The 25,187-nt window shown below is 35.3% G+C and overlaps 1 protein-coding gene across 2 annotated transcripts in view; it reads left to right on the plus strand.

Moving 5' to 3' along the window:
* Positions 1–25,187, plus strand: part of FBXL17 (F-box and leucine rich repeat protein 17) — a 295,611-nt gene that overhangs the window by 115,652 nt on the left and 154,772 nt on the right. The window contains exon 7 of one of the 2 annotated variants that reach the window (XM_065046667.1): positions 1,387–24,432. The exons of the other annotated variant lie outside the window; for it this stretch is intronic. Coding sequence (XP_064902739.1) covers positions 1,387–1,399 — 13 coding nt within the window. The 3' untranslated portion in view covers positions 1,400–24,432. Of the gene's footprint in view, positions 1–1,386; positions 24,433–25,187 lie in introns of those variants that run through there. 2 annotated transcript variants of the gene reach the window in all.

Here is a 25,187-nt window from a genome sequence, read left to right on the forward strand (position 1 = left end):
AAATGGCAGTATTAAATAGACAATTGCATCAAAGTAACTTTTGTTATAGTAAGTCATATGGTCATTAAAAGATTCATATATGTTGTTCAATTGCATCTTAAAAGGGCTACAGGAAAAACAAATAGTTAATTTTGTAGGTGTTTTGGATGAGCATCATCTCTCAGTATCTTAAAATCCACTGGTGGTATATTTTAGATAAGTAATCCAGCTGTGTTAAAAAACACGAATGTGCTTGTAGATGTCTAGAGACAAGAGTTGTACAAAAATCCCTCCACTTTTGGAAATAGAAGTTCTTTCAACAAATACACAGAAGGTTAATCATTCTAACAAAAGACTTTCAGAATGTGAAACTTCCATGCGATTTAAACCATTGTTTTTACTCACACTGTGTAAGTACAGATGATGTTTTACAATTTTTTACCATTAAAGTTTTATCATATAATGTAATATTTTGATGTTTCCCGAAATTTCAATATACTTTTTTGTGCTAAAATGTGAAATACTTATGTATGTATGTATGTACACATACATGCATGTCATGCAGAATTTGTTTAGGATTTTTGAAGTGAATTTTTGTACAGAATTTTCCACAAACACTGTATATCTGAACATAGGAGGAGAAGTTTTACTGGTAAATGTACAGTGTGAAGACTTAAATTGTAACATCAAGATCAGATAGTATTCTAGAAATACTACGTTAAAACTAATAATATTATAATTAAATCTGTTTTATGAACTTAGTCTTAGAAAATTGATGTGATTTTCCCCAAGGTCATCATACTATCACTTTTAAAAAACAGGATTAAAATCCTAATTATACTTACACATTCAACAAGAAATTAATTTCACTGTTTTTCCACATATACATTGCTAGTAGCTGTCCATGTCTATCTCATTAAGTCATCCCTTCCTAAAACAGGATACTCTATAATTTCCTGATAACAATTATGGGTATTTTGATTAATGGCATAGCAGAAAGATCAGATTATGTTATTTTTTTCTCATCTTACCTTTGGCATCACAAAGTAAGTACAAAGAAGAGGAAGGGCTAATGAAAAATCTGGAAACAGTTCTGATATTGAATTAGCTGAGGTAAAATCCAACTGTTAGGAATTGCTAAGTCTTCTTGACATGCACACGTGGTTTAGACTGTATCCATATAAAACTAGATACTCATTTTACTACTTACGAAATGGGCTTTAAGTGAGCCAAAGGAAAAGTGGAAGTATGAATTGCCAGGAAAAAAATGGTCTATTATGGTAATAGTGGAGGACACAAGTGTTCATTTAGAGCAGAGTTTTTAGGAGATTGGATTATGTAGAGTATTTCTAACATATTTGTAACTTTTGATTGTAGTGTATGATTTAAGACTTTTTTTCATTCCAGCTTTCACTCATGAGTGCAACTGTGAAATGCTGTTCTGCTTAACATCAGCATGAAGAGATGATTGAGAATCCCATACTTTTGCTTTTTATTTAATACGTGTGGGAAATGATAGAGGTGATGATTTGTCTAATTGCTTGACTGTAGTTGCAATTATAAAGAAAAGGTCAGTCTAGTCATTGTCAATTGAACTATGAAAGAAAACACACTTATAGCCCTAAAGAACCATTATGTCAATTTTATGCTGTTCGTCAGTGTATAACATGTTTGCTAGGGTATATAAATCTTATCTTTCTTGGAATTACAGCAGACTTGCTCTATTACAGGCACTTGCTGCTGCTGCTGAGTAGAGATAACCTTCAATATTGTCTGTTAATTGCATATTCTTTCATTGTTGCCTGTTTCTCGAGATTTGTGTACAGTAAAACATTGCTACTTTAATGAATAGAAATGGATGTGCTAGATTGCGATTTGACCCTTCTGTTTTCACATAGTTAACACACAATGGGTGACAGGACAAAATCTGTAGCTTGTAGCTGCTATAGTTTTGTTGGCATCAACTTCAACAAGTGATTAGGAGATACTTGTTAAAATTGCAAATGCTCTGTTTTAGCTACTCTCCCTAAGATTATTATCTAGTGTGGAATACTTACAACTTTTATAAGGAATCGGTGTTACTATATTTACTCTTAAGTGATAAGAGGCAAGGTGATAAGCAAGCATGACAAAATAAATGAACCTTGTCAATACAAATATTAAATGAAACTGCAGCCCTTGTGACTGGCCAGTATGCTGTCTTTCTGTCCTGTCTTCTAGTACGATTAACAAAGTGGCCTGCTTTTGATGTGTTCTTTCTCTTTTTCACTTTGCTAGTTTGTTCATGGGAAGAGTTATTGCCCAGGAGCACATTCAGGCATAATGAACAAATGCCTTTGTAGTCTGCTATTCTGACGCTTTTACAAATCCTGTTTCTGCATTTTTGGCTGTTATCTGCAGTGGCAATACTGTCTCCATATTGGTGTGACTGACTACTGCAGCCACCTCTAACTTGGTCAAGTTTAGCTGCATGTGGGTGGGCAATATAAAATGAGTTTGCTGTTCTCTGCAGCTTTATGGGGTATTTTTAATCTCTTGTTGCTCTGCCAGATTAAGTTTAGATCAGCTCTTGCAGTCAGTCTTCTGATCATAGTGGTGCAGACTGACATTTTTTGATGTGGAAGAGCTTGGTACAAACATAGGAATAATGGGAAGTGGTCTTGTGGGTTCAAGTTCTGTTAGAGAAAAATTTGTCATCAATAAACGGGAGCTTGAGAATAAAAAGTTGAATGTTTTCCAGCAGTACAGTGTTTACCAGTGTTGTCTGTCTCTTATGCAGCTTTTAGGAAGACTTTTTCAGGTGAAGGCAATAAAAATGAAGAACATGGTTTCTTCTTAGTAGGTGCATAATAAACCTTTTGTTTGTCTATTCCATGGTTGCACAGAGGATGCAGTAGGGAGTAGGAGCAATAAAGACTAGGAAAAACAATTTACTTACACATTAAAATATGCAATATGATTTGATAAAGTTGTTTTTTCCTTGGTAAAGGGGATGAATGGTTTAATAGAGCCACTCTTATTGTCTTTAAGTCATTATTTTAGCTTCGTATAACTGAAGACACAGTCGTCTTCACCTGCTGTCAGATTTAGTACATAAAAATGATAAATAATAAACCTCGCAAAGACTTACTATGTTATTACACAAGGGTATTAGATGTATGCAATATTTTGAAATGTAAAGAAATATATAATAAATTAGCTAGTCTATTTTTTCTCCCCTCTGTGATATTTGCTGTTATTTGTGTGTGTGTGTGTTTTGGTGTTAATGCAATCTTTTACACACCATTAAGGCAATATTATGCAGGTGATGTTAGGAACACGAACGTCCAGTAATGCACTACTCCCTAAATGAGAGTCTATGGGATGAAAACAACCAAGCAGCTCTTGATTAATAATAAAATGCTAAATATGTGAGTAGTAAATTTAATTAAAAATTAAACAGTAAAGGTTACTGAATGTTTCATTAAATCCATCTGAATGAAAGAACAGCATTTAGTAATGCAGTGCAAATTCTAATTCAGATTCCTACTTTACACAGCAAGGTGACATTGATATGGAGACTCATATAATGGAAATATAAGCTTATGTTGCATTGTTAGAAGGACTGTTTCTTTCATACTTATGAAGACTTTGAGACCTCTCTAACTTTTGTATTGAACTTGCATAATCTGAAATGGCTACAGAGTTACAACAAGTATCTAGATTATCATATACTCAAAATTTTGAATCTTGGTAATATGGCCAGACAAAAGTGTTTATAATGAATGGTACTGTCAAATATTGAAATATTTAATTTTTATGTAGTATATATCAAAAAAGACAGCATTATCGTAACCATGACACTGCTTCTTTCTTTCCTTTCCCTACTCTCTTTCTTTCACCCTTGATCCCCTCCAGGATACACACACAAAACAGATCAGTTACCAGCATAGTTCAGTGTGAGTACACTCCAAACAGTTACATGAAGTGAGGTTATGTTTCTGTAGGTTGTCTTGTAAATGTTTTTTGCACTAAGATATTGTTGAGACCATTTTTTATTCAAAAAAAGGTTCAAAAATGGTCAGTGTGTGGTAATAACTTATCTGCAAATCCTGTTCTTATTCAAATAATTAGCATGGAATAAATTAATTTTAAGAAAATGTTCAGAAAGGGAAGAACACTAAAAGTTTCATAATATTACAAATAATTTAAAAGTATTTGCACCAAAGTGGATAGGTTTTTGAGTGGCAAGAATACAGAAATGAGAACCAGTTCAGTGGAAACAGAAAAAATGTCTTTTAAAGTCTGACTGTTATAATCAAGGTTAAGGTTGGTATTGAAGTTATTATTTGTTTTGTTTGTGAAGAGTTCAGTAGAGGAACATAAAATGATACAGCAATCTATGATTAAATATTTTTACATTTGAAGTCCTAATTTCTTGTCTTCAAAATTGATTAGTCAAGATATAAAAATATGAAAAACAAATTTCTGCATTGTTGGAACATAATGATGAAATAGTTTTTCTCCAGATAAGCCAATTGTTAATCCACATGCCTGGAAATACACTAAGAGAAAAGCTGATTCTTTCATCATACCTCAGAAGGATTCTCACTGTGTCAGGCTACAGGTTGTTTTGCTAGGTTGTCAACACCTAACAGAGCTGTATATGTCAAATTGGAACATTGAATCAAAGTTAATAAAAAAGCGATCTAGAAATTGACTTAATCTCTCAATTAGGCCTTCAAAGAGTTATTTTGTTAAGATATGATAGGAACATATGAAATATGAACATAGGAAATATTCATTTGAAAGGTAGATTGCTTTTGGCATACGTTCTCTCTGTCGATGTGATGGAGATGTTTGCGGAAGTATCCATAGGACTGGAGGTATCCAAAATACCTATAAGGCAAAACAGCAAATACCAAGGCATGATATTTAGAAAGAGGATATAGAACAGTAAGAAAAGGCAAAGGCATAGACAGCTACTTACAGCTGGGCTCAGAAGAATAGGAGATGTAAGTCAGCTGATATTTTTTTTTAATCCAGGTGTGTAGATTGGCATAATTGAAAAGAATACACATGACAGAATGGCTGTACAGCTGCTATTTCTTGTAGAGCTTCAGATCATATGTCATCTGACTGACTGCATCTTACCAGGCCCTCCATAGGTTCGTGGACAGCCTTACCTTGCTATAATTGGTTAGAGCAAGCTTTGGAGTTATGTTAGCATCCCATCATCTGTTGAGTTTTCAAACAACATTTTTGCCATTCAGTGATTATTGATCACTTCCTTTTGGGGGTTTATGGGGATATTCTCTTGAAAGGCCAAATCAGTTAGTTGGACCATGATGATCTCTTTTTCGATTCTCTATGTACCACTGTATAGCATCTTTTTTTGGTTGTGTTTATGGCTTTGTTTTGATTTTTTTGGTAACACATTTGATGAAATGGTGAGCTCTAATTAAGCTGATGTTACTAGGAGCTATGCCTCAGACTTGCAGACATTGTGGTTGTGAAGTGGGAGTGGAGTGAAGGTCTTGTCAGACTTGAGCCTCCTGGTTCTTTTCCAAAAGAAAGAATAAACTGATCATATGTAGTGCCAGGTTCTATGTCTAAATATTTATATTTGTATTAATTTATGTTGTAAGTGAAGTTGCAACTGTTTGTCCCATTCACCCTATGTCTGTGTTATCGTCTGGTTATGGACTTCAGCATACTGGCAGATAAAGCTTATTGCTTTCAGCAGGAAGCTATTGAAAAACAGTTGCAGGGAGAAGAGTCGTGCCAGGGTTTGGAGGCACTATGATCTTTGCACTTCTCTATTTTATGGAAAACAAGGGACAAGATGGAAGCCATTTAATTGATTTCATAACCTTTGAAAGGTCAGAGTATGTAGGGTATTTGTTTTTTGGGGGGCTTTGATAGACCTTGTAAAATAATTTTCCTTTACTTATAAGTGTGTTTCTGAGGATCCACAACAACGTACAGCCTGGACACCTTCAGTGCTTGTCTTGTGCTCTTGGTACACAGACCAGAGTACTGGACTTTTAAGGAGTATCAATGGATTGAGACACTGAAATTAGCAAGCTGAAACGGTGTTGTGTGTGATATTCAGTATTTCAAGTTTGATCCACGCTTTTTGCTAAATGTTATTAATTAAATAATGTATGCTCAAAAGTTCTGAAAGAGTAGTTGAATCGTAGACTTTTAATTTAATTTCACACTAAGTAGCAAGTACCTAAGAGATATTTTAACATCATCCTGTATTACAAGCAGAATAAGCTTTATACTTAAGAGAAGGAAGAAAACATTATGTTTTTATTTGCATAATAGGTTTAAAAATAAAATTAAGAGTTGGTGAGATTTTGGGAAACTGTATGGTCCTGTGAATATAGTAACAGGGTTGAGCGCTATTATAGGATTTACTGTTACTGTCTCTTTTAGCTTAACTCATTTAAACTCTCAATGAGTCCATTTCTTCTTTTATAGTATAAAGGCTAATGATTAGAAGATCACAAATATTTATTGTTTTATCTACAAAGCACAGCTGAAATGGAGAGAAATCATTCATCCTTTAAATTGGGAACTGAATTTAAGAAAACCAGAAGTGGCTATATTTCAATATCTAATAATTTGATTATCTATCTTAAAGTTTCAGAATCTGATACCATACATCAAAATCCTAACATTTGTAGTTGTGAAGGATTCTTTTCCTATATTGAAAAAAGTCTAAGTGAAGTAGAATGTAGTATCATTTACTTATAAAAACGACATTTTATAGATTAAATATTTACTAGATTCATTTTTCATTTGTGTTGTGGTTCCCCAAAAAAAAGGAATAGTTATCTGTTATATACTTAACAGAGGTTGAGATTTGTAGCTATGGTATTCCCTTTCAAGGGACATAACACTTGATTGCTTGGTAAGTTTCTTCTTTATGCTTCCTTGGTTGTCCAATCACTTTTTATTTTTTCTCTCTCTCAAGCAATGGAATAGAGAGTTTGAAATAGTTATTTATTCATAAATTTGAAGAATAGTCTAGCTCATATTTATAAATGTAATTTTTATATCCTTCACAGTGAAGTGAATATAATCTTTCTTTTACTTTATAATCTTACTTTTATTTTTTTCCATGCATTTTGCTTTCTGATTTAGAACCTAGGTTTGTGTCATATACTGAAGGAGACTGGTGAGAGATCAACAGTCAGTCATTATTTATATATGTATTTTTTAGGTGTATATAAAATTACTACTGGTAAAATCTGTGTATGATGCAGAAGGAAGAAAGTGGTAAGTAATAGTGAAGATAGACTGTTGATACCAAGCTGTGTGGATTATTTTTGTGAACTAAGCCCATGCTGAGAAAAATGCATTTCAGTGTAGCCATTTACAAAATTGTATATTTAGAAGTAAAGAATGCAGAATATAAGGACACAATGGGGAAGGAGTTGCACCTTTGAGAGCAGTCATTCTGAAACAGATTTAAGGATTATGAAGAGTAAAGTGAACTCAAGTTACTATCTGAATATTGTGACAAAACAGCATTTGTTGAAAAGGAGTAATGTGAAGGACGTTTATTCACCTTGGCATATACCCTTAAAAATGATAACATCACAGTGTGACAAACAGTTCACATATTAATATTTTTTAAAATAAAAGAATATGTTTCTCTAATCTTTCAGTAAGATTCAAAGGCATTTGACTTGCAAAGCAGATGTAGAAGATGTAGAAGATTTTTAAAATAACTGTGAGATTTTAAAATCTATAAATAGGAATTGAAGAATTGTATTTGGAAATACACATTTAAATCTGAAATTAAATTTTACATAATTATGGTATCTTAGAATGAATCACAAAGGAGAGCGAGTCTGCTGCTTCTTTTTTTCATTTTTAGGTTGAACTGACAATATCTTCAGTTTTCCATAAATCACTGGCTCTCTAGTATACAATACAATTGTAACAGGATCATTTAGCCTCAACCTCAGGAAGTCTCTAGTTGAACCTCCTGCTCACAGCAGGATCATGTGTGAGATCAAACCAGGACAGTCAGTTATCAAAGTCTCCAAGTATGTGGTCTGCACAACCTTTCTGGGCAATCTGTGTCACTGCTTGACTGTCCTCATGGGGAAAAAAAAGTCCAAAGAAGACACCCACATTGAAACTCTTGTTTCAACTTACACTTTTTTCCCATTCTCCCAGCATGAATTCCTGTTGAGAGCCTTGCTTTCTCTGATTGATGACCTTGTAGGTACAGGAAAGCTACTTGATGTTCCCCCAAATGACCTTTCCTCCAGGCTGAAAATGCCCCTCTCCCTCGGCCCCTCCTCACAGGACCTGTGCTCCAGCCCCAGATGAGTGTGTAGGGATACTGTCGTTGTTCTTTGCTGCCTAGCTGCGCTGCTGGCTTATGCTCATTTTGCTGTCCTCTGTACCATTGCAAAGGGGTTGTTCCCCTTGCAGACAAGTGCAGATGAAGATAGCTAATAAATTTCAAATTGATTTACTGTAATGATTTCATTATTATAAACTCTGCTGATGCTTGAAAATCCTGAGAAACAGGAATTGTTTTGTAGGATCTTTGTGTGTCATAAATGCTTTAGGACTGCTTGCCATTTATATCAGGAATTTGGTAGCCGCACAAATTTATCATGACTGATTTCTTTGTCTTAAGATAAGCTCATTGAATGTTGTTCCAAATACTAACAGCTAGTTCAGAAAGCCCATAATAGTGTATTTTGGGAGGAAAAGAATGCGAACTCATTAACTGTTGGTACTGTGCCACAAAGGTAAGTGAATACAGAATTGGTTAGAGGTACAGAATGGCAAATTTCATTTTACTACTATTCCTGAAAACTATTCACAATTTTTACATATCTGCTGCATGCAAATTCTTAGTATTTCTGGAAGTATTTTGTAAATAAAAATATTGTACCAAACTCCTATCTCTTTTTCATTGGTAAATCCAGATTGGTTTCTACCCATTTTCTGACTCTTTTTTGTAATGTAGCGTGGTGCCCTAGAACAGATGCCTTCAGTTTCCCTTGGACTCTCATGTGGCTGCCAAAATTGGGCAAGAATACATGTAAATAATTTTATTTCTCCTCATATCCGGTCATTTTTTTTTCTTTTTTGATGTAACTGAAAGCATTACTATAGTGGGTATTACATAACGTATAGTAACCTTTGAAGAAAGTCTCATATAAAATGTATGCTTTAGGCAGTGATTAGCCTCATAAATTCTGGTTCACAGTACATATGTGCAATTATTGTTAAAGCCTTAGAATATTAGCAGGACATGAAATAGACCATGTTTTTTCTTTACATATTGTGTGATGCTTCTCTAATGTCTCAGGAAAAAAAGAAAAAGGTATTTAGATATAATTAACCTAAAGAGCTTTTAAAAGATTACATGTTGAGCCAGGCAAAATGTCATAAGCCCTTCATGTTTTATTGAAGAGCCTTCTTGAATGGTTTGTACTATACTATGGCTGCAACAACTTAAATGTGAGATTCTACCTTTTTTACTGTCTATAATAATGATTCTGTTTCATGTTTTATGCAAGCCATGTCTTATGTAATCTTTTGATTTGAGCTGTGTGTTTAACATATTCAGATTTGAGTTTTTCTCATGGGAAAAGAAAGAAATTTGGGAAAGAAGTCAAGTAACTTAAGTAATTTGTGAGAGCATATTTGAAGAGGAGATACTTGACATCAAATTGTCAAGGTGTGAATGCTTTTAGTAGGGTTTCTGGATGTATATGCTTTCCTAAATAAAAAAAGGGAAATTAAAACAAAACAAAAATCAAAACAAATGAAGTATTTTGTTTTAAATCCTCACCTTCTGCTTATGGACATACTTGGTGCCTTATGTTATTCCTCCCTACACTTGCACTTGTTGAACTTCATCAAGTTCTTTTCTGCCCAGTCCTGCAGCCTGTCCATATCTCACTGAATGGCAGCACAGCCTTCTGGTGTGTCAGCAAACTTGCTGAGGGTGCACTCAGCCTCTTCATCCAGGTCATTGATGAACAGGTTGAACAGGACTGGACCTAATACTGACCCCTGGGGAATGCCACTAGCTACAGGCCTCCAAACAGACTCAGCACCATTGATCACAAGTCTCTGAGTTCTGCTATCCAGCAGTTCGTGATCCATCTCACCGTGCATTCATCTGACCCACACTTCCTGAGCTTGCCTATGAGGATGTTGTGAGGCAAATGAAGACAAGAGGAAATGGCCTGAAGTTGCACCAAGGAAGGTTCAGGTTGGGTATTAGGAAAATCTTCTTCACAGAAAGGTTTGCCAGGCATTGGAACAGGCTGCCCGCGGAAGTGTTGGAATCACCATCCCTGGAGGTGTTTAAAAGGTATTTAGACGAGGTTCTTAGGGACATGGTTTAGAGTTAGGTTGGACTTGGAGATCTTAAGAGTCTCTTCCAACCAAAATGGTCCTTTGAGTCTATGATTCTAACTCTAAATTGAATTTTTTCCTCTCTTCCCGGTCACCAGAACATTATCAACAGAAGATGATAGAAAGGAAAGGAGGTGATAAGAGACAGAGGAGGACTGTAAGCCCAACTGCATTAATTAGGCTGCATTAATAAGGTGGTAAAGAGTCTGAACAAAACAGGTTATTCACTGATGTTATTAGAATCACCATATAAACCGGCTGTCTCCAGAGAGCATTAAAAGGGTCTAATAATTGTTTTTCATAAGTCCCTCTCACAGATTTTTTTACTCTAGGATTGATTTTTTTTCATATGTAGTCTTGGAACTTGCTGTTTTTGTTTTTGTTTTTTTTTTTCATATAAAAAGCATGTTGAGCTGTGAATTACGTAAATAAACATCAAGCATGCTGCAAAGTGCAGGAATACTGTGCAGCCTCCAAAAAAGGAGACAGAAGATTCAAAGTAAACACCTTTATCACATACTCAAACTCTAAGGCTCTGCCAACAAACAAGATGCTTATTCTAGAATAAGTACAGTGTGTAGTTTCCTTTGTCTTCACGTTTTATACCTGGAATTCACCTGTCTTGTTAAATTCTTCTTCCTCTACTGGTCACATATTGCTCCTACAGTGGAGATCAAGACTGATAGAGGTCATAATCAGACTCAGTGCAACTTATGAAATGGCTTAACCGTGGTTCTGAATGGTTCATAGAGCTAGCATATCCTTCACTGTTTGTGTGTAATGCTTGTCCCAAATAATTTATTTCTGTGTACATGTACAACCACAATTAAAAAAAAAAAAATAAAAAAAATGCTCTCAGGTGCCTCTCTATAGCCAGAGTTTCTTTCAAAATATGAGATTTCTATGTCAGTACATATTGCAGTTGCATCAAATATTTTCACACTCACTTGGGAAATTGCGGTGCCTATATCTTCACAAAGCTGACTTTGACTCATGTTGCCATTGGATTAGGTGCAGGCTATGAGCTTTCCTGTCATCCTTCCTGCACTTTTTATTGACCTCAGGTATCTGATGTTGTGATTTCTTTTCTTATGCTTCTGCTGCTGTTCATACCTTTTTTTTTTCTCTGCCTCATAATGCAATATTGTTTTCTCCTTGCTTTCCCTTCTCTAAATTTGTGCATGAAGATGACCTATAAAGTTCTCTGCTGTTGCATCAACCTCCAGAACTTTGTGATCTTTCTGTATTTCATGACTAGTTACTGTTTTGAGCTGAGGAGGATTTCTTGAGTAGTAATTTAAATAAACTTCCCTCAGTTGATTAACATTCACATCCTGTATTCAAGTTTGTGTTTCAACACTTTTCCAGCTTCTTCATTTTCACACATGCAATTTTTCACATGCAGAATTCGTCCCTTGTCTGATATTCTTTTTATCCCTTTTAATAGCACTATTCTTCGAAGTACCTCCTTATACAATTCAAAAATAATACTGCTTTCTCCTCTCTACTAAATTTATTTTTATTGTTCCCCTCCATCATCTGCAACCGTGTAGATTTTGTGTTGCTCACTGTTTTGAAAACAGACTCATCAGAGTATCTTGATGTTGTGGATCTTCTAACCATTGGTAGCTTAGCTTAGTAATTCTAACTCAGGCAGTTGCATAATGAATATGTGACAGGGTCACATTGTCTATTGAGGTTGTATTAGTGTGCTTATGGATTAGACCAAACTCTTCCAGCAAACCTAGGCTGAGACACTGGTGAAAAGGATTTGTGAAATGTAGTTAGAAACATTGATTTTTAGTGGCTAGTACAAGGGAAACTGATATTAGTCTTTTTATGTAGTCACAATCAGTATTTTAGGATATATTTTTTTTGTCCATGTTGATGTATTTGTTTGTGATTTCAGCTAAGTTATATGAAAAAGTAATCATTTATGTGCATCAGTGCCTGATTTCTTTCACTTTTTTGCACAAATTGTACTACTTCAATAAGCATAACAGACATTGCACTGATTTTGAGAACCATAGATCTAACACTTGCTGTCTTAAACTTTCTCAAAAAATTTGATTAAGGCTACGTGGTCACTTGGATCCTTTGGAAACGCTGTGTGTGGAAGAGACCATTTTGACATCTTTGTGTTCATTCAAATATGTTACAATATGAAATTTTACTTGGGAGTGTGTAATATCTTGCCATAACAGTCATGACATCAGCGTTTTGTAGTGCTTGTTTGCATTGACAATACCACCGTTTTAGACCCATTCTTTGGCATCTTGCTTCCAAAGTGAATGAAGGCTGCATATGAGGTGGAAACCCATTTAAGTTGTGCTTTTTCAGGTCTGAATTCCAGTTTCTCTCTCTCAGATGATATCATTGCTAGCTTTGAAAAAATACAGAATTCTTGCTTTTTCAACCAAAATCAGTCTCTAGGCTTGTGTAATCTTGACATACAAGAGAAAAAATGATTATGTTTGAAAGTCTAAAGTAAGAGTAATTGAAAAGCTATGCAACTGCAGGCTGACTAAATTGTTATAAAAGTTTATGTTGTGGTCTTCCTTTTGAGTATCTGCTAAATTACAATGCAAGACTGAAGACACTGTTTTGCTTAGTACTAAAAAATGGTCAATTCATAAGAAACCTTGTTCAAAATTGAGGAGAATCACTAAATTAAATAGATAGCAGCCTCTCAATGAAAGCCATGTTTCTTTTGGCACAGATAACTGGAAATAACTAATTCTAATATCGAAGGAAATCAGATACTCTGACTCCATTTTTCTTTCTCTAATCTGGCAATGCCAAAGTAATTCCAAAATATATCAGTGTCTATGATGATGTCCCAGTATATTTTTATTGAGAAACTGCTACAATTGATTGTAAATGATTGCCAGGTTGTGCCTTACGTTGCATGTGTTAGAAAGCTGAAGGCTTGCATGTCTGTGGTTGACAGTCTTACAGTACATGATACGTTTTACTGCCAGCTCTTGAAGTTCTTCCAGCTTGTGGTTTTTCCAGCACAGGCAGTAACATGTCTGTGGGACTCCACTGAAAACTTTGCATGGATTCTAGGGGATCAGTGTATAAGTGAATCCTTACTGGTTGCAAATCTAGTTCAGTGTTAAGATATTTGTCACACAGCAAATATCACCCATCATAGATGTTGTGTAATGAAAAAGTAAATCCTACATTTATATTTCTTTGTATTGGTAAGTGGATTTTTTCAAAATAGCTTTTAAGTTTTACAGTAGAGATGTGATTCATCCAGGAAACTCTCCAGATGAACTGGAGAGTGTGTCTTAAATTATCATAATTAAACATGGATGCAGAAATGATCATTGCTCTGGTATTATTTAATTATGCGTTTTGTGAAAATAATATTTCTATGTTTTGTCCCTTAAATAATATATAATTTTAAATGTTTTACTGAATGTATGACTTCATATTCTGAAGCTTCTTTTTGGAATCATCATCAGCTGTGTACTGAAGTGTCGCCCTGTTTCTTCTTTTAACAAGTTATATCAGGGATCAACATCTCATTAAATTTTAAAAATGTACTGGAATAACACTATGCATGATTTTCAGCTCTGCTTTGTAGACTTTTACTGCATTTGAAATTTTATGAGTGAGATGACAACCACAAGAAGATTTTTTTTTTTTTTTTTAATATTGGAATACTAATTGCTTCAGGACAAATAATGAAAAAGTGGCAAACTGAAGTCAGTGTGATATTAACCCTTTCAATTATCCATTTATTTTACAGTGCTGTTGCTTTTATAATAAAGCAGTGACCAAGCTAGTTCAGCTGCAAATGTCCAACTCTTTACATCTGCAGTTACAAGATAGAAGGTATATCCAGTACCAACTGGGTGAAACTATTTTCTCATTGCTTGTACATCAGAGCTCTTGTAATACTGTAATAACTAAGTCTGTGGCTGACAAGTATGTATTTGGGAAGCACCTAAAGGAATTTTTTTACTTCTTTAGCAGGATTGTCTTGCTCCTGCTTTAGGATGTAAGAACTTCTGTCGTGTATCTTCATAATAAGACTTAAAACAAACAAACAAACAAAAACAAACCAAAACACACAAAATGAAACAAACACAACCCCCTAAAAAAAACCCAAATCAACCAACCAACCAACAAAAAAATGGCAAAGAAACAAACAAAAAACTAAACAGCAACAACACAAACAAAAGCAATAAAAAACATAAACAAAAGCACACACAAAAAAACCCAAACAAACAAAAAAACCCACAAGCAAACCAAAACACTATCCCTAACTTCTGCATAGCTTCTCCATAGTTACTTTATGGCACAAGAAGAAAACTTTCTAAAAGAATGCCAGATCTTTCACATAATGACAGTTCAGTTTTGAGTGTATCAGGCTTTTATTTCTTTTACTAACAAAACAAATACGTGCATACTGTGAAGACATGACAAAAAGGTTTTATAGATATGCTCTTAACTACTTTTGATTTAAGATTGAGCTTGTGTGTTACTGTTCCAAGCAATATTCTTGTCTAGTGGCCACCTATTTTGTTTCTGCTATGTCCAGTTTTCTTTTTCAGATGAGCATGGGCCTTTCTGGGTCTATAATATGTAATAGCTATGTTCCTGGTTTATGGTGTCTCATGACTACTGTCACTCCAGGATACTTCTTTTTAGAGACTCAAGAACCCCAAGAGTTGTTGGCAAAGTCACTGTGTTGGCAGCAAGCCTCAGATGAAGAATGGAAGTTTTTCTTACCTGAGTATTGAGATGTACCTCTGCCAATCTATGGCAGAGATTTTTTGAAATATTTTTCAAATTGGGTACTTGGTTAACCCTCAAATATCAGCCTTAAACATGCAGATCTGGACTCCATAGCCAAAGGCTTATCTTTGTTAATATAAGATTTAAGTAGTTGCATTGTGAGGCCTGAGAACTGGTATCCCACACCAAGGATCTTTGGTTCATATTAGCATGCAAGGTGCTCTGCATTTATGTGGTAACATATGTCTAGCTACATCTCAGAAGTAGGCAGGCATAATTATTGAAGAGCAAACACAGAGGTTTCTTCGTGGTCACCATGACAGATCTTTAGATGAGAATTTCACTAGTGCTTTTCAGCTTTACATCAGCAAACTTTCCTGGAAATTTTCTGTGTTGCATCTTTCTGTAAACAATAGATTGAGAGAAACAGCAGTTTCTGCCAAGGCCTATTTATTTCTGTTTCTATTCTGTCAATGTACTGCACTGAGTCCTGCTGGATTTCACTAGAGCCTGCATGAATTGGAGAGAGTTTTTGAAGTATCTCTAGTCTCAACATTTAAAAATGATCAACTGGAACTCCATGCATACTTTCAACAATTTTTTTCAGCACAGAAGGTTTTCAAACCAGATGCCATGTCTGGCAAAATAATTGCCTTACTGCTCTTTATTCCATAATCTGAGTCTGACTTTGACATTATTTGAAGCCAACCACAGTGATATGTGCTTGCAAAGCAGAAAGAGGACATGTTTGGTTACAGCCACAGTTTCCCATGTATAATTTCTCATGGTGTCGTCCTTCCGTGTCTGATGCTCTGGAAAGCAGCCAGTGAGAAATGTGAACCATGTTGGATAAATTCAGAAGGGTGGCTGAAGAAAATCGAGAGGCATGTGCATCTCTGTCTCTCTATTTTCTTCAGCCAGTCAAAAGAACTGGTTGTCCCACTGTACTTAGCGTTGGTGCAGCCTCAACTTCAGTATGGTGTGCCGTTCTGGGCCCCACAATTTACGAAGGATGTGAAGGTCCTTGGATGCCCCCAGAGGAGGGCAGGGTGGAAGGGGAGGAAGGCATGTCCTGTGAGGAGCAACTGGGGACTCTGGGTTTGTCTGCTTTGGAGAAAAGGACGCTGAGAGGTAACCTCATTGCTCTCTACAGCTTCCTGAGGAGGGGACGTGGAGATGGAGATGCTGAGTTCTTCTGCCTGGAATCCAGTGACAGGACACCTAGGAATGGTCTAATGTCTCAGACATTAGGAATCATTTTTTTACCAAGAGGGTGGTCAAACACTGGAAAAGGCTTCTTAGAAAGGTGGTCAATACCTCAAGCCTGTCAGTGTTTAAGAGGCATTTGACCAATGCCCTTAATTACATACTTCAGCTTTTGGTCAGCCCTGAAGTGGTCAGGCAGTTTAACAAGATGATCATTGTACATCCCTGCCTGTCTTTTTGCTTCCCCTTCTCACCACTGAAAAGAGCCTGGCTCTGCCTTCTTTGCACCCTCCCTTCACGTGCTTATATACATTGATAAGATTCCCCTGAGCCTTCTCTTCTCCAGGCTGAAAAGTCCCAGCTCTCCCTGCTTTTCCTCATAGGAGAGATGCTCCTGTTCCTTCATCATCTTCATGGCCCTTTGCAGGATTCTCACCAGTGTGCTCATATCTACCTTCTACTGGGGAGCCCAGAACTGGACACAGTATTCCAGGTGTTGTCTCACCAGTGCTGAATAGAGGGAAAGGTTCACCTCCCTCAGCTTGCTGGCAACAGTCCTCCTAATGCAGCACAGCATTCTTTGCTGTAGGAGCACATTGTTGGCTCCTGTTCAACTTCGTGTCCACTAGGATCCACAGGTGATTTTCTGCCAAACCTGTACTAGTGCCTGGGGTTGTTCCTCCCCAGGTACAGAACTTTGCACTTGTCCTTGTTGAACTGCATGAGGTTCCTCTCAGCAAACGTACTTCATCCCATTTCTTTCCAAGAAGAAAGAATATTCCACTTGCTGCAGGAGGAATATTGAGAGCTATCACCTTGTCTGCTACATGAGGTGCTGGATTTCCTGAGGCAGATTTATCAAACTTTTATATAAATGTCTCTGTGTGTGAGATTTCTTTGTTTGGTGTTTGGGACTCAATTTTATATTCTTGAGTATTTCAGCTTATTTTTATTAATCACAGGAAGTTGAGTGGGAGCTCATTTGAAATGTAGAATGGCATCAGAAAACTATGTATTTCTTCTTTTGGACACTTTTCTGTTTCTTTTCATAGCTAGACAAAATCTTCCGGTGCTAAGGCCAGCCAGCTTTTATGAGTACGTGACTATTTTACAAAAGGTGAGCATGAGGGGTAATAGTGTCTCATTTTTGAGAGCTGTACGCTTGTTCATATAGTGGCAACTCTTTCTACATTTTCTTTGAACCCCTTGACAGGGGTTCATTTTCTTTAGTGCCACGTGTGTGGGCATTTAGGTCAGATGTTTTTTACTAGTCTATATAAACAATACTGTTCATAGGGAGAGCACTGAAAACATCTTTATCAGACTGTAAAAATAAAATGGCAGTGAGTGTACTGACTTATAAATGAGCATTGACTAGTAGTATTATGTGCAGGGTTTTTTTTTTTGTTGTTGTTTTGTTTTGTTTTGTTTTTCCCTCAAGATATTAACCAATATAATAGACCACTATAGCTGGGACAGTTTCCTGAATGAGCTACATCTGTGGGAAAAGAGTATTTACAGTTTTTAAAAACAATGAGCTTTCTAAGTGTATATTGGCTAGATTTTGTGTTGTCAGCAAGTGGAATAATGTTTTCAGTTCTTTGTCTTGTAAATATGACTCAGGGACTTACGTACAGTATAATTGACACACACAAAAGATTTAGAATTTTATATTCTTTAGTTTGCCACTCTTATGTGGAATAGAAGAATGAGACTGGGAAATATATTTTCCTCTGAGAATTATATACATTACTGCCTGAATGTTTACACCTCCTAAAGCTTTTTTGCAACATGTTTTCATACAAAGCTGGTTATGTAGCCAGAATATTATTATACAATAATATTTTAGGATGGAAAAGACCCTTACAGTTGTTTTGTTAATAGAGTTTTAACACAAACTAGATTTATGTATGCTATTGTGCTCAAAAGATTATAAAAGGTATTTTGGGACAAGAGACACTATGCAATTATTCCTTGCCCACTGAGGGCATTGATGTTTACCACATAAAGACCTCATAGTTCTGCTAACAAACCACAAACCCTTATATTGCCAAACAGTTGTTCTCAGTAGATGATCTGCTTAAGCGAATAAATATATCGCGTGTGTGTGTAGGGAGCAAATGATGCCTTCTCTTTTTAACACGTTCAAGCTTCATTACTAAAGCCATTCCTTTGCTCTGTTGTCAGGAAACACATAAAGTTTTGTCAGGGTGTGAAAATAAAAAAAAAAAAAAGGAACAATTACTAATTAACGGAATCTTTTGCCCATGCCAAGAAAAAAGTTCTCAGGTAGTGGCATGCATTGCATATATATATATATATATATATATATATGTGCTATTGTGTGAGTGGATTTGCGTGCGTATATACGAAGTATTTAATTCTCTTAATAATATCATAGCATTTGAATTGCATAGGGATTTCCATGCAAATAAGTTCAGTGCCTTTTCCGTACATCAGAGTGATATACTGTTTTCAAAATGCTCCTTTCAAGGGCAATACAAACATCAGGAATTCAAAAGCAAGCTTAGCTGAGTCCTGTGCTGTAGAGCGTGGAGACTGGAGTCTTTGGTATTAGGGTTGATGTGTTCTTCCTGTAGTTACCTGTTGCTACACATATGTCTCATTTCAAAGAGAATCAATATGACACCCTGACAGGATTAAAGAATCTAGAATAGAATGTAGATATACTAAAAGTGTTCTGTACAGTCGAGGAGGACCAATAGAAAATAATATAAGGTAGAAAGGACTCAGCGGGTACATATAGAACCCACAATATTAAATGTAAACCTAAGTACTGTCACACAAACAGAAAGACTTGCATCTGTACACTTGCCTGATTCCTTTAAATACTTTTGCCATGTTGACCTGAGATGAAACAGAGAAGGCACTTTCATATTAATGAAGAGGAAACAAAATAATAAACTTGGTCATCATATGGAAACAGAAACAGAGGCTCACTTTCTAGAGGGGGAGAGAATAAGTAAGCATCTTCTGTCAACTCAGACCACACTGTTGACACATCACTCAATAATTCATCATGTCTTTTGCCCCTTCTCCTTTGAATGTTCCCACGAAGTGGAGTAGCAGACAACATTATACTTCAGACTACTTTAAATGAGTTCTAGGTTTCACATGTATTTATTGAAAAATTTTATCCAGGACAATATGTCATATGCCAGCTAATGAATTAGGTGGTTCAAAACCAAGGTAAATGGAGCTAACAAGAATAGATGAAAGAACTATAAGATTGATCGAATGATAGAATGCACTGAATTAAGACATTATGTATTTAATACTTTATAGAGAGATTTTTTTCTGAGATAAAGAACTGTAATGGACTAATAAGTAGGTTTTAGGTTTACAATGACAGCTTTAGTATTCTAGTAGTTAGGTAGAGTAAAAACGTGGTAAACGTTCTGCAGCAGAAACTGCTTAGCTTACAGATGGAGGCATTGCACTATGTTTTCCAGCACTGAATTTTCAGCGGTACCTTCCTCAATATTGAAAAGAAAGTGTCACAAAAAGCAATTTGTTTTCTTTTATCTTTTCCACTAAGCTTGCTGATGAAGATAAGTGTGGATTTTTAATTTATGGGAGTTACAATTACCTCTATTTTTCTGCACTAAACATAGGTTGTCAAGTCTGTTTTTTCCCCCAATACTGGAGAGGAGTTGTACAAGACAATAGCTTTATTCATGTATTTTATGCCCAGTTCCCAAAGTTCCATTTGAAGATCTTCTCTGGTCTCCTGTAATGCACTGCTATGTCATATTGAAGAAATTCAAACCAGTTTGGATAGTTCTCAGTGCAGGAAAATATTCCTGTTTAGCAAAGCAAGCAAGCTTTAATGTGAATGCAGTAACTTATAGTCAAGTGCTTAATTCAGTGCTTTGCTGAACAAGGATGAAATTAAACATTGTGCTTTCCTGATTTCTTGCCCAATTGAACCAGAAGATCAATGTATGAATGTGTTTCTGTAATTCCAGAGTGTCCGCTACTCCTAGTTCTGTTTTCTTAAGCATTTGGCCCATGTTTCTTCCAGTAATGTCTGTAGTTCTATATTGCGTCTTTGCAATGTTGGCCCATTTCCTATCTTGTATTTTCCAATCTTTTTTTAAGCTTACTTTGTCCCTTGTCTTCACATACAGTAAATGAAGGTGTCTTTCCCCATTTACTTAATTTTCAGTTTAAAGCTCCCTCAAGTGATTGCAGGAAGTCATAGAAAACAAGTATGTCAAGAACGACCTTCTTTTTTGTGAGTGTCTTCCAAATGCTGAACTTGCAAAAAGCCCACGTCTTAAGTTCTCATAAATTTGTTGATTTTTCCCACCTTCTGTCAGAGCAGGAAGAATCTCTTATAATCATGGAGTTTCTGTAGGTGCTACAGAGCAAATTTTAAGCTTAGATTCTTTATCTTACATGCTACAGATTAAATGGAATGATTACAGTTTGATTTTCATACTGGAGCAGGGGTGTCAAATTCATTTTTGCTGGGGGCCACGTCAGCCTTGTGGTTGCCTTCAAAGGGCTGAATGTAATTTTAGGACTGTATAAATGTAGGAGTAGTTACATCTTACACCCCTCTACTAGAGGGTACATTTGTAGTCTTGGAATCATTTTTATTTATTTGTAAAATGACCAAACTTGTGAAATCTGCTAAGAAAAAATAACAAGTGAAAGCCACTAGGTCATTATTTGTAATCAGGTTAGAGTATTATCCTTCTCTAGATTATGAGAAAATTTCATAACACAGAATTTTGTGCTTTAGTGTTCCCTCCTTTGTGTAGTCTTCTTACATTATCCCCAGCCGAAAGGGAAAAACAAAAACAAAAGACAAAAAACCCAGATGTGTGAACAATATTACTGTCTTTTGCTGTCACTTGAACTCAGTACCATAATTTTTCAGCAGTGTTAAATGTGGGATATTGACTTCAAACTCTAATTTCAATAAGACATCATGAAACCTGTGTACAACTGGGAATTTAAGAAGGGACAAGGAAGTACCTGAATGGAGTTGAGAGTATATGACTGCTTTTTGAAGTACAGTGTTCCTGGAAACCGTGTTAGGTTATGTGGTAAAGTAAGTTAAACAGTATCCCATACTGCTGTGCTCCTTGTAGCAGGCATTAGAGATAAGAAGTTTTATGTTCTAAGCACAAACGAAACTATTATGGCTCCTTGTACTCTTCCCACAGCCTGTGTGTTTCTCTTGAATAGCTGTACCTGTATGAGCACTGTTCAGAAACTTACCAGTAGCACACTTTCAGACTCTGCACATCCAGTCAAAATCACAGCAGATCCAAGCTCCAGGTTTCAACAGACACAAAAATTCTTTTACAGTTGTATACTGGCTACTTGTTAGTACTACATATTGGATACCTTTCTGAATTTCTGTCTTCTACAAAACAAGTGTATATATGACTAGCTTTAATGTGTTTCTGTCTTACTTAAGCATATAGTAAGAATTGTGGAGTTTTGATTATAACAGCTTTATTTCCTATTACAGACTAGAAAATTATTTTCTTGACTAATTTGCTTCAGTCAAATGTTTAGTGATGTGTGTATGGTTGTACTTCAATGAAATTCAGTTATGACAAATGATGATTTATATTTAATTTCCATTAATTTTCATACTGATTTTGTAGTAATTTTAAAATCAAAGACCTTAAATAGTTTCGAACTTAATGCAATGGAATGACTCACTAACAAGTGAAAGCATCTTGAAAGTAAGCAAATTGTAAAGGTTGTGATGCCAGCAAATATTTAAAGGGCACAATAAGCCAATAAGCAATTGTACGGTTTCTTAGAGGTGGGGTAGTCAAAAATTGACAAATTTGTAGTTGCATCATGAAGTGCCAACTCTTCCGTTAGGTTTATCGTTGACTATTTGCTACAGTAGGAACAAACAGAAAATCAATTAACTGGCCTTCTCATTTGGCTTTAGTTAATGAGAATTGTTGTATTTACTATTCAATACAGAATCTTTGCGAAGAAGCACGATGTAACTAAGAGACTTTGATTGAAACAATATTAACAGATAATCACGGGTGATTTTCTATGATAAGAGTACAACTAAGATATTTGTGTAAGACATTGGATCAAATTTAGGGTCATCTGGTTTTGCATCCTTGGGATAAAGTATTTTTCTGTGTGAGTGGTTTGGTGGTTTTTGGTTTGGTTTGTTTTGTTTTTTCCTTGTTTGTTTGGTGGGTTTTTTTTGGTTGCTTGGTTTTGGTGGTTGTTGTTGTTGTTACTTTTAAGAAATTTTCAGTCTTCATATGATGAGATTTCATAGTTCTTTAAAATTAGCTGAGTATATCTTGGCTAAAGCTGTTTGTTGGGAACTATATAATGCATTTTTAAAACATATAATCCAGGCTGAATTGAAGCTTATATTTGTGCTGCTTTAAAATACCTACAGGTAATTTTTATTTTTTTTTTCCTTTCTAGAAAAGGTTTTTATCTTAAGAAATAAATTGAAAATAGAGGTAGAAACAATGCTTATTTTAAGAGTAAATCTAACATTTTAGCATAGCTCTAAACCATCTTTTAAACACTTTTTATTCAAATCTGTGAACATATACAGACTTTGGCTTTTTTCATGTTCAGAAAATACATGTGTTTTGATACTTCAGATAATTACAGCATTCTCAGAAAGACATATTGAATAATAAGTTTATTTTGTTCCAACTTAGTACTATAAGTTGTTGTGGAAGGCACAATACTGTTACATTAGCTCAAAATCTCATTTTGTGTTTTCATTTATGTGTGTTAATTGCTTAAGACAAGTAATTAAAATTATTCTAAAAATCATATTAGATGAAATCAATGAAGAAGGGCACCACGACTTTCATTTTTCACTTCAGACAGTTGAAAACTAAGCTATTCTTTAATTAGGCTTTAGTACCTTAACCCTTTTTGGCTTCTTTCTGTCTGTGTTCTGAAAAGCATTGTCTGCAGATAGTTGTTTATATGTATAAATTCACTGGTTCATTCTAGTGCGAAACAGGTCATTCTGGAACAGTGAGAAATGTTGCTGAATTTCAAGCAGTTTTTGCTGCTCAGACGGCTCTGTTGAAAATAAAGAGCTTAGATTAGTACTTGTTTGAGGTAGCTACATTGTCAAAGCTAGCAACATAATGCTAGTGTGAATTGTCACCAGACTGTATATGCACTATGATAAAATACGCTGCTGAAACCAAAATATTTCACTACAATCATTTTAGAAGGAGTAAAATGTCATCCAAAATTACGAGTTTTTAATTTTCATTTTCAAAGAAAAATACATGCCATCGACACTTCCAGTTTCTGTATTTTCTCCTAATTTTGAACCCCTAGTTTGCAGCACCTTTTGAAGAATGGTGACCATGTCTTCTGCGTAATTAAACCTCTTACTTGAGTCCTGATTCTGTCATTCTTAGTGTTAGAAGTCCTTGTGCCTCATCTTGAAATGCATGACAGTTAAGTTTGTGCATTTTTTCTTAATCAGTATAAGCTTCTATGGACCTCTTCTGCCAATGTTATTTGTGCATATGAATTTGAGAGTAGGAGGAGAGGATAGCAGATTACATGAGTGGGCCTGTTCATTTCACTCATGCTGTGCTCAGCATGAGCACCTCAGCTCAGCATTTCTCATGAAGCTGGAAACCCAAAAGACTATGTGATATGCAGTTTATCTACCAAGAAGCTATCTTGTAAGCAAAAGCCTGTAGCCTTTCACTACCTAACAGAGAATACTGAAAGCAGATCAGGGACTGTGGTTTGAGAAATAATTTGAGACATTTAAAATGAACTTTGTTTTCAGATTTAGAAGCTAATCTTAGGAAAGTATGTGATAGGCTGTCTGTCAAACAATAAGGTACAAACCATGCCAGTTGTATAAACCTATTAGCCACATTACACACATTCAGATACTAAAGGAAGTGCACAGTGTTGTGCACTTCTCTGTTTTCAGTTAGATGTAAAATGAAGAAGTCATACCACTTTCATGGTTCATTTGGGCTGTGCTTATTCGCCTGGAAGTTCTGGGTAATGAAAACTAACATATTGCTTACTTGTAAATAATAGATTTGGAGATTTTCTTTTTGGCATGTTCAAATATGATATGGAAGAATAGTCTGATTGTTTTTTTCCCAAGGAGTATTGTGAAAGCCCACCAAAATTAAGTAAAATCATAACAAAGAAAAAGTGAATAGAGACTTTCAATGTCTTTTTTCACTGTAATTACTGATTTGTTTTTCCATAATTGGATCAAATATATTTGTTAAATATAAAAATGGAAGCATTATTAAAAATCTGGAAGCCAAATACTTAAAATTCAAGAAGCCCTTCATATCATGTATGTATTTCTGTCTTAATCAATTTGCTTGTGTTTATCCTCTAATGAATGAATTTTGTTTGTGGAATGAGTATTGTCCAAGTTCTGTGTACGTTAATAATTTGCCAGCTTCTTCTAAAAAGTGCATGAGTAAACCATATATGCTGTTTTTCATAGTACAACATCTAAAGCTGCATATAATGCAAATTTAAGCATACAAAGTAAAAGGTGATGTGAACTTAATGAAACTTTGCCCTTCTGAAATGTGAAATGGACAATCTTTTTTATTTCAGTCATACCATTTGATTAATTGTAAAATTCTTTCATCTTTGTTTTTTTTTTTTTGTTATCATTTTTTTTTAAGAGAGCGAAGGAGATGAAGAATTCAGTTAGGATGCTGTCATCAGCAGATCTTCTACATAAAATACTCTGATGTAGAAATTTAGGCATGGGGTCATCTTTCCCAACCATTTCTGACTTAGAGAACTTTCAAGGCCCAATCTGTAAGATAGATTACTTGTAGTTACATTTCATATCTGTA

This window comes from Columba livia, chromosome Z, assembly GCF_036013475.1.
Source record: "Columba livia isolate bColLiv1 breed racing homer chromosome Z, bColLiv1.pat.W.v2, whole genome shotgun sequence".
Lineage (NCBI taxonomy): Eukaryota > Metazoa > Chordata > Aves > Columbiformes > Columbidae > Columba > Columba livia.